General features: G+C 44.2%; 1 protein-coding gene across 1 annotated transcript in view; it reads right to left on the bottom strand.

Annotated features, from left to right (window-relative positions):
• SLC25A21 (solute carrier family 25 member 21) overlaps nucleotides 1-16,229 on the bottom strand; it is a 485,336-nt gene that overhangs the window by 132,877 nt on the left and 336,230 nt on the right. Inside the window, exon 4 of the mRNA XM_068251900.1 lies at nucleotides 6,331-6,414. Coding sequence (XP_068108001.1) covers nucleotides 6,331-6,414 — 84 coding nt within the window. The remainder of the gene's footprint in view (nucleotides 1-6,330; nucleotides 6,415-16,229) is intronic.

Genomic DNA, 16,229 nt, shown 5'->3' with positions numbered 1-16,229 from the left:
TATTGTATTGGTTATCTGTGTTTGACTCTGGCTATCCTCTGACTTTGCTCTAAGCTTACTCTTAGATTACTCTTCCGCCTTACGATTCTATTCTGATACTGTCCTCTCTGTTGCCAACCCTTGCCTGTCTGACCATTCTACTCACCAGTGGGCCCTCGCCACTGGTGAGGTGTTAGCTTCACCAGCTCCTCTGGTGAAGTTATTTGCTAGTGACCGATTGCTCCAGCTCCTAGGCTGTAGTACAGTCTGAATCGCCTTCTCCTCAGGTGATCGTTAGTTGCAGTGCTGTTTGTACCCCCTGCTCCTAGGCTGCAGTACTGTCTCAATCACCTATCCCTCAGGTGATCACTAGGCTGCAGTACTGTCTGAATCACCCGCTCCTCGGGAGATTCTATCCCTTCACTTTCAGTATCTCCAGCTTGCTGGGGTTTGTACTTATTATACGGTCAGTGAACCGATAGTACCTCACCAGCCCCTCTGGTAAGGTCTCGCCAAACTATTAAAGTTACTGTTCTATTATTAAGTCAGTGTACTGATAGTACCTCACCAGCCACTCTGGTGAGGGCTCGTCAAACTATTAAGTTACGGTTGCACCAAGCACTACACACTCAGCTTCTTGTGCTGCTATACTGGTATTATTGGTGATTCTGCAGATCACACATAATCAGGTATAGCGTCTGCATTATTGGTGATTGTGCAGATCACCAAATAATCAGACATCTGAGCTGCGACACCCAACCGTTACAGAACAGCAGACCATACTTATCATGGATACACTGGGCGCTCATGTGGAGAGCTTATTGGCGACTGTGAACAGATTGGCTCTTAGGGTCAGTACTCAACAGACTCAGATTCTCCAACTATCTGAGGCCTTACAGAAGGCTGCCACACTAACTGCGCCAGTGTTATCCTCTCCTGTTTCAGAACCCAGACATCCTCTTCCTGAGAGGTTTTCTGGGCAGAGGGCTGATTTTTTGAATTTTAAAAATCGATGCCTCGCATATTTTGAACTATGTCCTAGCGCTTCAGGGTCAGAAAGTCAGAGAGTTGTTTTACTGAAAACTTTATTGTCAGGAGACAGTCTTGGGCTTATAGTCTTCCAGATGACCATGAGGCTTCGGCATCTGTACAAGATTTCTTCAAAGCAATGGCAGTGATATACGGGGATCCCGATTTGGCGATAACGTCAGAAAGGAAATTAAGAAGGCAGGGGCACAATTCCGTTGAGACTTACGCAGCTGAGTTCAGGAGATGGGCAGTGTCAGCCAGGTGGGGGCAATATGCATTACTTAATTGTTTTTTGTCAGGGTTGTCTGACTGGGTGGCTGACTTGATGTTAGGTCATCCCGAACCTAGATCTCTAGACGAGGCCATAACTCTTGCTATAAGGATTGATCGGCGAGTTCGGTTTCAGCAACGGACTCGGGGTAAGCTCCGGCAGTCTAGGGAGACTCTACCACCTCCGCAGTGTGATCTAGGGGTCTTGGATCAAACATTAGTGTCAGAACCAATGAAACTGAAGGGTTTTGGTTCCTTGTCAGAATTTAAGTCCACGAGTTTAGATTCTTCACCAAATACTGACGGGTTACACCGCTCGCTGCTGGTTGGCAGTACCATGATAGGTGAATCAGCCATTCCCGTAGAGGATGATAGAATACTGTTGCCTTGTGTGATCAGTTGGCGAGACCAAGTCCAGGAGACACAGGCATTTTTGGACTCAGGGTCTGCTGCCAACTTTATGAATTATGATTTTGCACTCCAGCTTGGCATTCCTCTCCAGTCTTTAGGTCAAAGTGTGGTAATCACTGCAGTCGATAATTCACCACTGCAGGACAAACGGTCTCCTTCACAGACTCCTGTACTGTCATGTAAGATTGGGGCCCTCCACAAAGAGAATATTCAGTTCCTTGTTATTAAGAGGACAACCACCTCAGTGATCTTGGGTATGCCATGGCTTGAAAAGCACTCTCCTCGTATTGACTGGGGTTCCAAACAGTTGTTGAGTTGGTCCCCTTATTGTCAAAATCACTGTTTGGGAAAGGTCACGGTCTGTACCACCAAGGTCCAGGTGGAGGGGTTACCCAGTCAGTATTCCGACTTTGCGGATGTATTTTGCCTTCGGGCTGCCGACAAACTTCCACCACACCGAAGCTTCGACTGTCCCATAGAACTAAGATCAGGTTGTTTGCCCCCTAGGGGCCATTTATATAATTTGTCAGGACCAGAGAAACTTGCGATGAAAGAATATATTACTGACAACTTGGCCAAAGGCTTTATCCGGCCGTCTAAGTCCCCGGCCGGGGCTGGGTTCTTTTTTTGTCAAAGAGAAAGACAGCGGATTCAGACCATGTATCGATTATAGGGGTCTAAACAAGATTACGGTGAAGAATCGTTATCCGTTGCCCCTTATCGACGATTTATTTTCGCAAGTTACTGATGCTGGTGTGTTCACCAAGCTTGACCTTAGAGGGGCGTACAACCTGGTCCGTATAAGGGAAGGTGACGAGTGGAAGACGGCGTTCAACACGCCCGACGGGCATTACGAATATCTCGTGATGCCCTTCGGGCTGTGTAATGCATCAGCCGTCTTTCAGGAGCTGATTAACGAGGTCTTCAGGGAGGTCTTGGGACGATTAGTCTTAGTCTATTTAGACGACATCCTTATTTTTTCTCGTACACTGTCCGAACATAGGGACCATGTGAAATATGTCTTGAACAAATTACGTCATAATTCTCTCTTCGCCAAGATTGAAAAATGCCTCTTTGAGGTCTCCAGAGTCCCCTTTTTTGGGTATGTGATTTCCACTAAAGGGCTAGAAATGGACCCCGATAAGCTAGCTGCTGTGTTGGAGTGGCCACAGCCTGTTGGGTTGAAGGCACTCCAATGATTTTTGGGCTTTTCCAATTATTATAGGAGATTCATCAAAGGATTTTCTTCTATAGTTGCGCTCCTCACGGATCTTACCAAGAAGGGGGCAAGCACCTATAATTGGTCGTTAGACGCACAGACTGCTTTCTCTTCGCTCAAACGGTTGTTCTGTTCCGCTCCCATCTTGAAGCATGTGGATGTGTCCCTTCCTTTTGTGGTGGAGGTGGATGCTTCGGAGATGGGGGTGGGGGCTGTACTATCCCAGCATTCTGGCCGGAGGGGTGAATTGCATCCATGCGCATATTTTTCCAAAAAGTTTTCTCCGGCCAAAAAAAATGATGATATAGGGAATCGTGAACTGTTGGCCATCAAGCTTGCATTTGAGGAGTGGCGTCACTGGCTGGAGGGGGCTCAGCACACGATTACAGTTTTTACAGATCACAAAAACAGAGTATATTGAAGGTGCCAAGCACCTCACGCCTATGCAGGCTCGGTGGTCCCTGTTTTTTAATCGGTTTAGCTTCATTATTACTTATAGGTCAGGCAGCAAAAATGGAAAAGCTGATGCACTCTCAAGATGTTTTGAGCCGGAGTCTGCGCAGTCACTCACCCCTGTTAGCATTATTCCCGAGAAAATAGTCATTGCGACTTTGGGACTTCAGGGTGAGCAGACTACCGGTACAGGCTTTCCTTTGATAGATAGTGAAGAACAAGTGGTGGTTTGTAAAGTCATTCCGGCAGACAGTGTTTGGGCTCTACCAATCAGGTCCAGGAGATTAAGGTTCATTTCGACCTATCATTTTGGGCTTCTCAACCAGGGGGATTCCTCTCCCGCCCACCCTGTGATGGTTAGATTAAACAAATTGGGGAAGAAGACTCAGGAAGCGTGTCCGGAGTCCACGCCTAGAGGGGGGAACTGTAACAATTGTGGCAGCTGCGGCGAACAGCACCGCCGCCGCAGCTGCTTTCAGCTTCCTACCCTGTACTGGTCCCGTGCCTCGGGCGTCTAGCACGCCAAGGACGGGTATTTCGGTCGCACATAGGGCCACATTGACACGTGCGCGCACGCGGTCATGATCTTTATGCGGCCAGGAGACGCATCAGCTGACCTGCGGGTCGGCTGACGTCTCGCTGTGCGTCCGCCGCTACTGATTGGCTGGCGGCAGGGGGGCGTGTCTCAGGATCTCCTCGGGCTCTTAAGCCCAGAGGAGTCAGTAATTCCCTGTCTGCTGTCGTGAATACATCTCATGTTAGCGCTCAGACCTTAGACTAGATCCCAGGTGTTGAAACCAAGGACTTCACACCTAGACTAGGAATTGTTATATTGTATTGATTATCTGACTCTGGCTATCCTCTGACTTCGCTCTAAGCTTGCTGATTCTGTACCTCTGTCCATCTAATTAGTTGCTGAACCTCTGCCTGATTACTGATTACTCTTCCGCCTTACGATTCTATTCTGATACTGTCCTCTCTGTTGCCAACCCTTGCCTGTCTGACCATTCTACTCACCAGTGGGCCCTCACCACTGGTGAGGTGTTAGCTTCACCAGCTCCTCTGGTGAAGTTATTTGCTAGTGACCGATTGCTCCTGCTCCTAGGCTGCAGTACAGTCTGAATCGCCTACTCAGGTGATCGTTAGTTGCAGTGCTGTTTGTACCCCCTGCTCCTAGGCTGCAGAACTGTCTCAATCACCTATCCCTCAGGTGATCACTAGGCTGCAGTACTGTCTGAATCACCCGCTCCTCGGGAGATTCTATCCCTTCACTTTCAGTATCTTCAGCTTGCTGGGGTTTGTACTTATTATACGGTCAGTGAACCGATAGTACCTCACCAGCCCCTCTGGTGAGGTCTCGCCAAACTATTAAAGTTACTGTACTCTATTATACAGTCAGTGTACTGATAGTACCTCACCAGCCACTCTGGTGAGGGCTCGTCAAACTATTAAGTTACGGTTGCACCAAGCACTACACACTCAGCTTCTTGTGCTGCTATACTGGTATTATTGGTGATTCTGCAGATCACACATAATCAGGTATAGCGTCTGCGTTATTGGTGATTGTGCAGATCACCAAATAATCAGACATCTGAGCTGCGACACCCAACCATTACACGTATATTTATTGAAATCTAGGGCCAATTTAGGGGGAAGCCAATTAACGTAGCTGTTTGTTTTTGGGATGTGGGAGGAAACTGAAGTGCCCGGAGGAATCCCACGCAGACACAGGGAGAACATACAAACTCCTTGCAGATGTTGACCTGGCTGGGATTTGAACCGGGGACCCAGCGCTGCAAGGCAAGAGCGCTAACCACTATTCCACCGTGCTGCCCGCACCATACAGCACGATTATGTTTAGGAAGTATTCACTGCTATGATGCTAGATGAAGCATGAAAAGAACGCCCAGTCACCAATCTCTGGGCTCATCTAGCTAATGGGTGTCTTCTCATTTATACTCGCCTGGCATTATGTTCTGTCAGATGTGTGCAAGACGAATTATCACCCAGATGTGGGTACTTTCTCCTTTACAGGCAGCTTGAAGCTGCACATTCCTTGCAAAGTTGAGAAAAGATCTTTTGTACCTGACAGCTAGTAACCAAATGTATACAGCTACGTCTCCATCAAAATACACTGGATAATCTTAAAGAGGCACTGTGGTAACATATAGTAGAACTCAGTAAAGTATTCAGGATACTCACCTTTATGGTAATTTGTCTGGTTTCAGCACCAGAAACACTTCCTATAGCTATATATTGCTATACAGGTGAAACCCGAAAAATTAAAAGTTAGAATGTCGTACAGAATACACAAAGCAGCTCAGGGTGACCCAAAACTACTAGAAAAGCATAGAGGACTAAAAGAGACTACTACTAAGGCCTCGTTCACATCAGGGCCATTTCTGTGTACTTTTTTTTACTGCGCATTGCGCTGTGCGTTCTGCAAGGTATTGATTTTCCTATGTCATTGATTGAGCTTGGATCACATGTATGCGCTGCGCTACACTGTGTTACAAAAACGTAGTGTTGCATGCATTTCTTTGCGTTGAGCAGTAAAGCGTACATCAATGCAAGTGAATAGGAGCACTTTTTTAGCGCATACAAGCACATGCGTTTTTCACCCCTAATTAAAATTAAAAAAAGCACATTTTCTAATGAAAATAAATCTTTATTGACAACTGCTATTGCTACAATAAGCAAAACATGCTTTCAAAAAAAAGCACACTGCAATGCACTGAAACGCGCACTAACACATGCAGGTTTTTATCAGACGCTTTTACACGTTTCTGAATGTACCAGATGTGAACGAGGCCTAAAAGTATTACCGGCGAGGGCACAGGGCAACTGCAGGGGGGCCGGTAGAAGCCCAAGTAAGTAAAATTATTTATTTATTTATTTATTTTTTACTAGACTTTAGGTTCCCTTTAACCAGTACATTATCCAGCCACTTCTTCACCGCTCAGACTTACCCTTCAGAACGATAGATCCTCTTGAAGCAGTCCCCCAGACTCTTGTAACTGGATGGATCAGATTTATCTCTTTGGATCTGAAATCTAAATGAAAACAAAACACATTATGAACAGAAGCTCACAAGTTAACATGTATATTATAACTGCTGCACAGCTATACACCATTTATGACACAAAATGCTCATTGACACATTCTGTTCACCCATAATGCCCTTTCATAATATCACAAGCAAGTTTCTCTAAAATACTCCCCTTAACAAGTGCCCCATAATGTCCCTACATAAACTAGTGATACTCCCCCATAAGAAAGTGTAGTATAATGTCCTCCCTAAAACAAGTGTACCATAATAGCCCCCCTCCCATAACTGCCTCCATCATATATCCCACAAAACAAGTGCTAATTTAACATACTCCTAAAACAAAGTAGTGGTAGTTTCATATTTCAATAATATGGCAAGTTGATCGCTGTGTGCACCCTTAAAATGTAATGTGAAACTCAGCATTTACTCTTTGCTCTAAAAGATTATTTACAGCATACTACCAGAAAAAAATAGGAGCAGAACAAAAACAGTTAAACATAGCACTTTCTTCGTCACTGGCAAAATTTATTTCCAATGCCCAGGACATGATTACGTTGTATTTTGTTTACATTTCCTTATCAGCCACAATTAGTAACCATTCCTGGCAGTGCTGAAACTCAACTCAGCTGCATCTGCAGGCATAGCAGAAGCAGAGAGAGGTGAGAAATGATCACTAGATATGCAATGAGATGCAATGGCAGGCAGTATTCAGAGCAGATAAACTATACTTTGAGAACTTGTAAACAGATGATATTACTTGTGCACAAATGTAAATATGGTAGCTGTATGGGTAATAAAACGTAGGCAACAACGTGCACAGGGGTGTCTGCGGGCTTCAGGCAATAAGTATAACGTGGGGAGTTCCTATGGTAGGAAGGGTCACCAGTCCTCCAAAAATCCAGTCAATCCACACAAATCCCATAAGGAACTCAACCCTCAGCGGATGCTTATCCAACGATTTCCATTTATTGGAGTGTTACAAGAGTATACACAGCATGTCACAACCAGCACAACGTTTCGGGCGAGGTGCCCTTTCTCAAGTGCTCGAAGTTTAACACAGGAATAACACATTTATAGAACAATTACACCTGACCACACCTTACATAAGGGGGTGGGAACCAATACCTATTGCATTTAACCCTACGAACAGCTAACCCTATAGAAAACACCTGAGGCTAAAGTCCTCATTTAAGCCCCCTGGTGACTGCCTCCCCAGTCTATCCATCCACCAAGCCTCCCTCCTAAGAAGTTCCTTAACATGATCCCTGCCTTCATGTCTGGGGACCACCTCCAATACCTAATAAAATGTAGGCAACATATTTTTATTGAATGCTATGTCAGCGTTTTATCCTGCTTCAAGGCGGCCACACAATTGTTTCTATATTTTTCCCATAATTTTCTCTTTGAGAATTACAATCATATTTTTTTTAATTGATTGCAACACTTGAAACATCTAGCCAATGGATCACACACCTGTGACCTGTGGTAAATGTTTTCCTGATATATGATAAATAACGATTGAAAGCAATCTAGCCTCCACCATACAATTTTCTGAAACATTAATCAGCAATATCTGCCACTTCCGATCAACTTACAGTATATTGGAAAATACTGATTTCTCAGTCAAATAAAAAAATGCACTTTTTCAGAACAACCAACAATTCTTATTGAAAAATAGGAAAATTGAATCTTTTTATTATGGCATGTGTGGCAAACTTAAGAATGAGGGAATCTGTAAAATTCACTAAAATCCTGGCATGTAGATCTGCCTGATTGTTAAAGAGACACTGAAGCGAAAAAAAATATATGATATAATGAATTGGTTGTGTACTATGAATAATTACTAGAAGATTAGCAGCAAAGAAAATATTCTCATATTTTTATTTTCAGGTATATAGTGTTTTTCTAACATTGCATCATTCTATAATATGTACAGATTACACAACACTCAGCATTCAAAATGATTCTTTCAGAGCAGTCTGTGAACTAATGACCTCTCCTCTGGCAGAGAAAAAGTAAATAGTTCAGGAACAGTTGAGATAATAAAAGTCAGAAAACAGCCCTCTCCACGACTTTCAAAGTCGTAGAGCTTAATGGCTTTTTTTGCATAGAGATAACAACTGGAGTTTCTTAACTCCTCCTGTACTGGAAACAATTAGACTGATGTATCTGATCTTAATGTTTTATTTCTTATCTGTACTACACATACAAATCATAATATCATAATTTTTTTTTCACTTCAGTGTCTCTTTAAACTACTTTGAAAGGGGCAGACAGAGCTGGAAGTCTGAGGGAAAACAGGCAAATATCTTTTTGGCAGCGTTTGGACAATTCAAGGGGGTCTTATCGGAATTATACCGATTATTATTGGTTGAAATTACACATTTTCGTAATGATTTTTTGACAACAAATAACTCAATGCACCATTTACCAATCAGTATCATTAATAACCTTTATAGAAATACTGATCTTAAATATTATTACAGCAAACCCGAAAGCTTGCACCACACACAGTGAAGAGTCTGTATTGGAAGAGAGTTGCTGAAGAAATTCACTTCACCATGTTCTGTGTTTATTTAGGTAGATCAACCTGTCTGGTGGCCATACACTGGTCGTTTTGCCATCAGATTCGACCAACAGATAGATCTGATCAGAGAGGGATCGTATGGCCACCTTACTGCAAACAGATTGTGAATCGATTTCAGCCTGAAACCGATCACAATCTGTGGAGCTGCCCCCCCTGCATACATTACCTGATCCGGCCGGCGCGAGTCCCCTGGTCCCAGCTGTCTTCTTCTCTGCTCCGGGCTCTAGACCGTTACTGCAGCTACTGAACTTCCTGTCCAGGGGAAGTTTAAACAGTAGAGGGCGCTCTACTGTTTAAACTTCCTGCCGGGAACCCAGCGCGGAAAGAAGACAGCGGTGACAGCGGGGACTCGCTCCGGCCGGAACAGGTAATGTATACCTGCTGTATTGTGTTGGTCGTCGAGCATTCGAACGCCGCTATCGATGCCCTCCCGACCCACCGGCGATCGAGAGGAATCTTCCGCACGGACGGATCGACAGGAATCGACGGGAACTATCGATTTCGGACGGAAATCGATCGTTTTGTCAGAGGTGTGCGCGGCGATTTCAAAGCCGATTCGATCACTGTGATCGAATCGGCCGTATATCGGCGGGAAAATTGTTAGGTGTATGGGCCCCTTAAGTCGTTCGTATCAGCAACTGTGAATAGGCTGCAAGAGAGTTCTGCCAAGGATTAAAGTGTACCTGAGATGAGGGGAGATAAAGAATTGATACTTACCTGGGGCTTCCTTCAGCCCCATGGACACCGTTTCCTCCCTTGCTGCTCCGGTCGTCTGCAATTTCTCCTGGTATTAGCACTCCAGTCATGGTCCACTGCACATGTACGGCACATAGAAGTAATATCTGCGCAGGTATTCCTGCACAGGCGCAGAATGTTTCCTGCAATGTTCTTCCATGTGCTGAGATGCTGCAAGCATCTATAGACCTGGAACCAACTTCCTCTTCTTAGGGAAAGTTATTGAATTGGTTGTCTATCTGCAACTTGAAGCCAGGCTGCCAGAAATTAACATCTATAAATATACTGTACCTAGTAATAACTTCAACAACAGAGTTCTATAATGCTTCTTGTTTGTGCAAAAGCAGGTGTGTGCACCTACAAATCTTGTTTGAAACTTCTGTCACATGACTTAAAGCACACCAACAGAAGGTACAGCAGCTGCTGCTTGCGTTAGCATCATGCATGATGATCAGTGAGGGGAGGGGTACAGACAGTGTTTTCTGAGAAGAATGCAGCTTTGGGCTCAAGAGGTCTTGGCTGAAGGGCAAGGCTGGAGAAGGGTCTCCTGACCAGGCTTTGATATTTGACAACAGCTTACTAAAGAGTGTATATATATATATATATATATATATATATATATATATATATATATATATATATATATATCTTTTGACACAGTAGATCATCCCCTACTCCTCCAGCCCCTCCAGGCCATGGGCATTCGCGATCTCGCCCTGTCCTGGCTTTTATCCTACCTCTCCAACCGCTCCTTCACGACCGCCTTCAATGAGTCCTTGTCCACCCCAAACCACCTCTCGGTGGGAGTCCCCCAAGGCTCGGTCCTTGGCCCCCGACTGTTCACCCTATACACATCCTCCATTGGCAAGGTTATCTCCTCCATGGGTTTTAACTATCATCTGTATGCAGATGACACCCAGATCTACCTCCACACCCCTGACATATCCACCACTACCATTGACAAGGTCTCCTCCTGTCTATCAGTCATCTCCTCCTGGATGTCCGCTAGGTTCCTGAAACTAAATCTAGACAAAACGGAATTTATGATCTTCCCACCCCGGCCATCCATGAATCTCCCAGATGTGCATGTCACTGTTAACCACACTACCACTCGCCCTACCTCTCAAGCCCGCTGTCTGGGTGTCACCCTGTACTCCGCACTCTCCTTCACTCCCCACATCCAAAACCTCACAAAGTCCTGTAACTTCCACCTTCGTAACATCTGTAAGATTCACCCTTTCCTGACCTCTGCCACCACCAAACTCCTCATCCATGCCCTCATAATCTCCCGCCTTGACTACTGCAATGACCTTCTGTCTGGTCTCCCTATGACCCGAACAGCCCCAATGCAGTCCATCATGAATGCGGAAGCCAGAATTATCCACTGCTCCCATCGCTCCACCACAGCGGATCCCCTCCTTGAATCCCTCCACTGGCTTCCTATCCAGTCCAGAATCAGATTCAAGATTCTGTGTCTGACCTACAAATCTGTCCACAAAACCTGTCCAACCTACATTTCCAATCTTACTCAGAGTTATACACCTAGCCGCTTACTCCGCTCTTCCAATGAACTTCGCCTGACCGCCCCCAGCATCACCCAGTCCCATGCATGCCTCCAGGACTTCTCAAGAGCTGCTCCAACACTATGGAGCTCCCTACCTCCACCCATTAGGGCAGCCCCCTTCTTGAACATCTTCAAGAAAGCCCTCAAAACTCACCTTTTCACTCTGGCCTACTACCCCTTACAAGTGCAATAAACCCACAGCTGAACTCTGGACCCCTACCTTTCGTGTCCTTACCTCTCACTCTAGATTGTAAGCCTTTGGGCAGGGTCCTCCTCCTTTTGTGTCCTACCTGATCATGCACCTCCATTACTGTGAACCCATGTTATACATCCGAGTGACCCTAACTTGCCTAATCTCCATGCTCCCCTGCAGTGACTAAGCATTACCTTGTACTCACACTGTGCTGCATGATCTGGTCTTTCTTGTATTCAGGTATTGTCATTTTGCTGTATGTCACCTGTAAACACTGTCTGTAACCTACACTAATGTCCAGCGCTGCGTAATATGTTGGCGCTTTATAAATACAATAAATAAATAAATATATGAATTTTGAGCAAACTCTGCCAAAGAGTGCCTACAGATGCCTTGGAAAACATTTGTATCTGAAGTTGCACTTTATGGCAAAAAGCAGACATAAATCACACTAAACACACAAGCTGCAGGATGAAATAGTAGTTGCATCATCATCATAGTTACAAGAGGAAGCTTTTTTTTTTAAGGTAAGTTGTCTTTGAAGTGACATTTTACTTGGTTACTATGTCCATTTTATGAACACTCAGCATCCTGCCTCGGCTAAGTAGAGCCACATTTCATGATAAATGCTCCAAAAGGCAGGGAGGTGGCATATATATGATGAAAAGCTATGAGCTCAGACTCAAGCGACAGAGCATTAAACAAATGCATTGAATTTATGTGGCGTGTAAATAGTAGTACATAGTGAGCACTGAAGCCTGCATACTGTCTGTGATGGATGATAAATACCAGCATTTATTACACTACTGAAGTGTTTTCAGTTTTCTATGTGATTTACAGAAGATTAGAAGACTATTGATGTTACATGTGGTTTACGGTGAATGTGGGTAGAGTCAGGCACACATTACTCCCCTTTTCACTGTCTAATCTGTGCTGTTTGGGCATGTTTCAGGCATAAGTAATGCCGGGGTCTATGTCGGGTATGGGGGCTACAGCTGTTTTATCTGCAGGTAAATGGTACATGGCTTAAATGAAACCTAAAAGTACTTCATAAAAAAAAGAGAGAGTTTTTCTTACCAGGGGCTTCTACCGGCCCCCTGCAGACGTCTTGTGCCCGTGCCAGGACAAAACGATCATTGGGTCCCCCGCCACGGCTTTGTTTTCTGCGACTGAGCCTTTCCCTGGCCACTGTACTTGCGTGTCCCTAGCCGCATGTCCCCGTTCGCGCTCCCAATGCCGTGAGCGTCCTGCGCAGGTGCGGTACAAGGTTTTCTCGTACTGCACCTGCGCATGACGCTCCTGGCAAAAGGAACGCTAAACGAGGAAGCACAGTGGCCATCGACTTACAAGTCAGTGATAACGAAACTGACACGCAGCGGGGGAACGGCGTATCATTTTGTCCCAGCGCATGCACAGGACGTCTGCGAGGGGTTGGTAGTAGCTCCAGGTAAGTAAAACTCTAGTACTTTAGATTTAGCGATAAAAACTTATGATATAATGAATTGTATGTTTAGTACAGCTAAGAAAGAACATTAGTAGCAAATGAATGATTCTTATGTTGTTTTCAGTACAGGAAGCGTTAAAAAAAAAAAAAAAAAAAAACTTCAGTAATCTATGCAAAAGAGCTTTGCTGAGTAGTGATGTCCCGAAATGTTCGCAAACTCAGGCCATGGGGAATGACCTTGGGGTCATGTCCACATTCGTCATATTACGCATTACTGCACAAACGCTTTCCTGGCGGCCACGCGTCTTTGATTGCGCATCTGCAGCCAGAAGCGCTCTGCGCATACACACGACGTCACATAGAGCACTCCCGACTGCAGGCACGCTATCAAGGACGAGCGGCCACTGGTCTGGTCTGCGCAGTAATGTGTAATATGATGAATGCAGAAATGACCCCAAGGTCATTCCCCATGGCCTGTTCACTGCAAACAGTTCGGGCCATCTCTATCTCTGAGCTCTCTGACCATGTGGGTCAGCTACAGTGCTATTTTCTGAAGCACGTATACATCAAAGAAACAGTGAAAAACAGCTTCCGATAAGATTTTACTACAGGGAAGTTCAAAAGGATCTTAGCCCTGCTCTGTTTCATAGTTTAAAATACAGAGTATGGTTTGTAAATTGCAAATATGACAGAATGCTGTAATGTGCAAAAAAATATATATGAAAATAAAAATATGAGACTATTTTATTTGTTACTAAAGTTCTATTAATTATCCGTACTATGCATGCAATTCATTATATAATAAATTGTTGTTTTTTGTTTTGCTTCAGTGTCACTTTAAGGTGATCATTAAACTTGTCACACCTAAAGCAATAGCACAGTATGAATAATACAAAGCACAAATCAGCTCTGGTTCCTGGAGTGACTGCCCCCTCAGTGCCCGCTCGGCCCAGCATCTCGCTGTAGACTGTGGAAGGGGACAGGATGCACTCAGTTAGTGGCAGGTTTCACATTGCTATGTCTGGAATTTAATTCTTCAGATCCTGTTGCCTGCGACTCCTCCGGACTCCAATTTAGCAGCAGGGACCATCTTGTTTTGTGTTTAATGGCCATACGGGGATTTACACAAGTACAAAGGTGCAGCCCACATTTTTATGTCGTTTTAGCCTTTGAACAAACTTTTTTATGATCTCTGTGCAGCATATAGCTTTTCTGTTTTTTTATTTTTAGGTAACCATGTATTTTGGATTATAATGTACCACATAATAATTGCTTCCATACTGCAAGAGTAAAAGGAAAGATCAAGCAAGACAAAATGGTTATACCTTGATGGAGATGATGGGAATTATGCTATAAGCTAATTATGCTGAGCACCTGTCAATAACAGAACCGTTACAATTTAACCTGAGCACCGCTGCTTGATTTCGTTTGAATATGCCGTCGAGGATATCTTTTTTTCCCCCACAAACTCTCAGTTGAATTGATGACCTATGTTGGCCCAGCAAGGGTAAAAGGCCTTTGAGGATTCTTACCGGTCCGAACAAATGCACCAATGGGAAACCTCACTGGAAAATACAGTTATGATGATGCTGAGGCTCCCAGCCAGAAGTGGTGGCGGTTGTGGTGAGCACAATCTGACTCAGCCCTTCTTAAAGGGACCCTCTACAGTTATTAAAAATGAAATTGTGACTTACCTTCCTCCAGCCCACCATAGGCCGCGAGGTCCCCTGGCGTCCCCCTGCCTCCATTTCCGGCTGGCGGCTCTGTTATTGTGCAGATTCGGCCTGAAGTTAGCAGGGCTGCTTCCCGCTTTGCCTATAGGCGTCATCCCGCCGGCCGGCTTGAGAGTCCAGCACATGCACAGTTCTCTAATATTGCCCAGCTTCAGAGGTTTGTAGCTCTTACTTTCTGTATCCCATATTCACTTCTAAAGCCTGGTTCACACCTTCGATTTTAATTGGCTCATCCCTGACCAATTTTACCACCTCCATGTAATAAGAGAGCTCACCTACACAATTTGTTGGTGTTATTTAAAATCTGTTTGCCCTCAAAACTATGTGGAGGAGGTAAAATAGGGCAGTCATTGGCCAATCAAAGTTAAAGGTGTGTACCAGGCTTAATGCCTAGTACACATATCCAATTTCAATTGGCCAATTATACCCCCTCCATGTAGTAATAGAGCTTACGTAGATAATCTGCTCAAGTGGTAAAATTGCCAAATCATTGGGCAATCAAAATTGGAAGTGTGTATATCCTGGAACAGACTTTCAATTATGATTGGCCAATCCCTGGCCACTTTTACCACTTCCAACAGATATTGAGTACTATGAGCAAATTTTAGGTAAACTCTCATAGTACATGGAGGTGGTAAAATTGGTCAGTGATTGACCAGTCAAAGTTTAAAGTGTATAGCAGGCTTAAAGAGAAACCATAACCAAGAACTGAACTTTATCCCAATCAGTAGCTGATACTCCCTTTTACATAAGAAATATTTTCCTTTTCACAAACGGATCATCAAGGGGCTCTCTATGGCTGATATTGGGGTGAAACCCCTCCCACAGTTTGATGTCAGGACCATGGTTCTGACATCACACTGTGGGAGCCTTGTTGCATTGTGGGAAATAACAGCTGTTTACAGCTGTTTCCAACCGGCAAAAAAGCAAGCAGCATCTCCTTCCACTGACATCACCTGCCAACAGTAAAAATGTCACCATGTGATAAATGTCAGAATGTGAATCAGGGAGAGGAAAGATTTTACAATGGGCAAACACTGACTAAATCATTTATACATAATTATTGTATAAATGATTTACTTTTTTTATTACATTATTTTCACTGGAGTTTCTCTTTAAGGTTTTTTTGTAACAATAATAAGTCTTTCATATTGACCTTATAGTAGCAGTAGAGTATTGTAATGTGTTAGCAAGCAGTAAAAGCAAAAAGTTTTGAAACTGGATGATACCATTTATTGGCTAACTTAGAAGTTAGCCAATAAACGGTATCATCCCAATTCAAAACATAATGAAATTATGATAGCAGTGTACTTATATAGTTTTCAGCATTATTTTCCATTGCAATGAATTATGGAACTTACCGGTAATTTGAAAATGTTTTAACAAGCACAGAATAAGGGCCCATCTCCACTAGCCGCATTGCCGCAGTGCGATCATAGCGGAAATGGAGAAGTTCAAAACGCTCTAGCCCCTATGAATCAAACCAGTGGGTGCAGGATCTAGTAAGCCAGGCCAGTCCATAAGAATACACAGAAGGATCCGCAAACCGACCATTGGTTGAAA

This window comes from Hyperolius riggenbachi, chromosome 9 (genome assembly GCF_040937935.1).
Source record: "Hyperolius riggenbachi isolate aHypRig1 chromosome 9, aHypRig1.pri, whole genome shotgun sequence".
Lineage (NCBI taxonomy): Eukaryota > Metazoa > Chordata > Amphibia > Anura > Hyperoliidae > Hyperolius > Hyperolius riggenbachi.
Note: the sequence above shows the minus strand (reverse complement) of the source record. Positions and strands in the feature narration are given on the sequence as shown.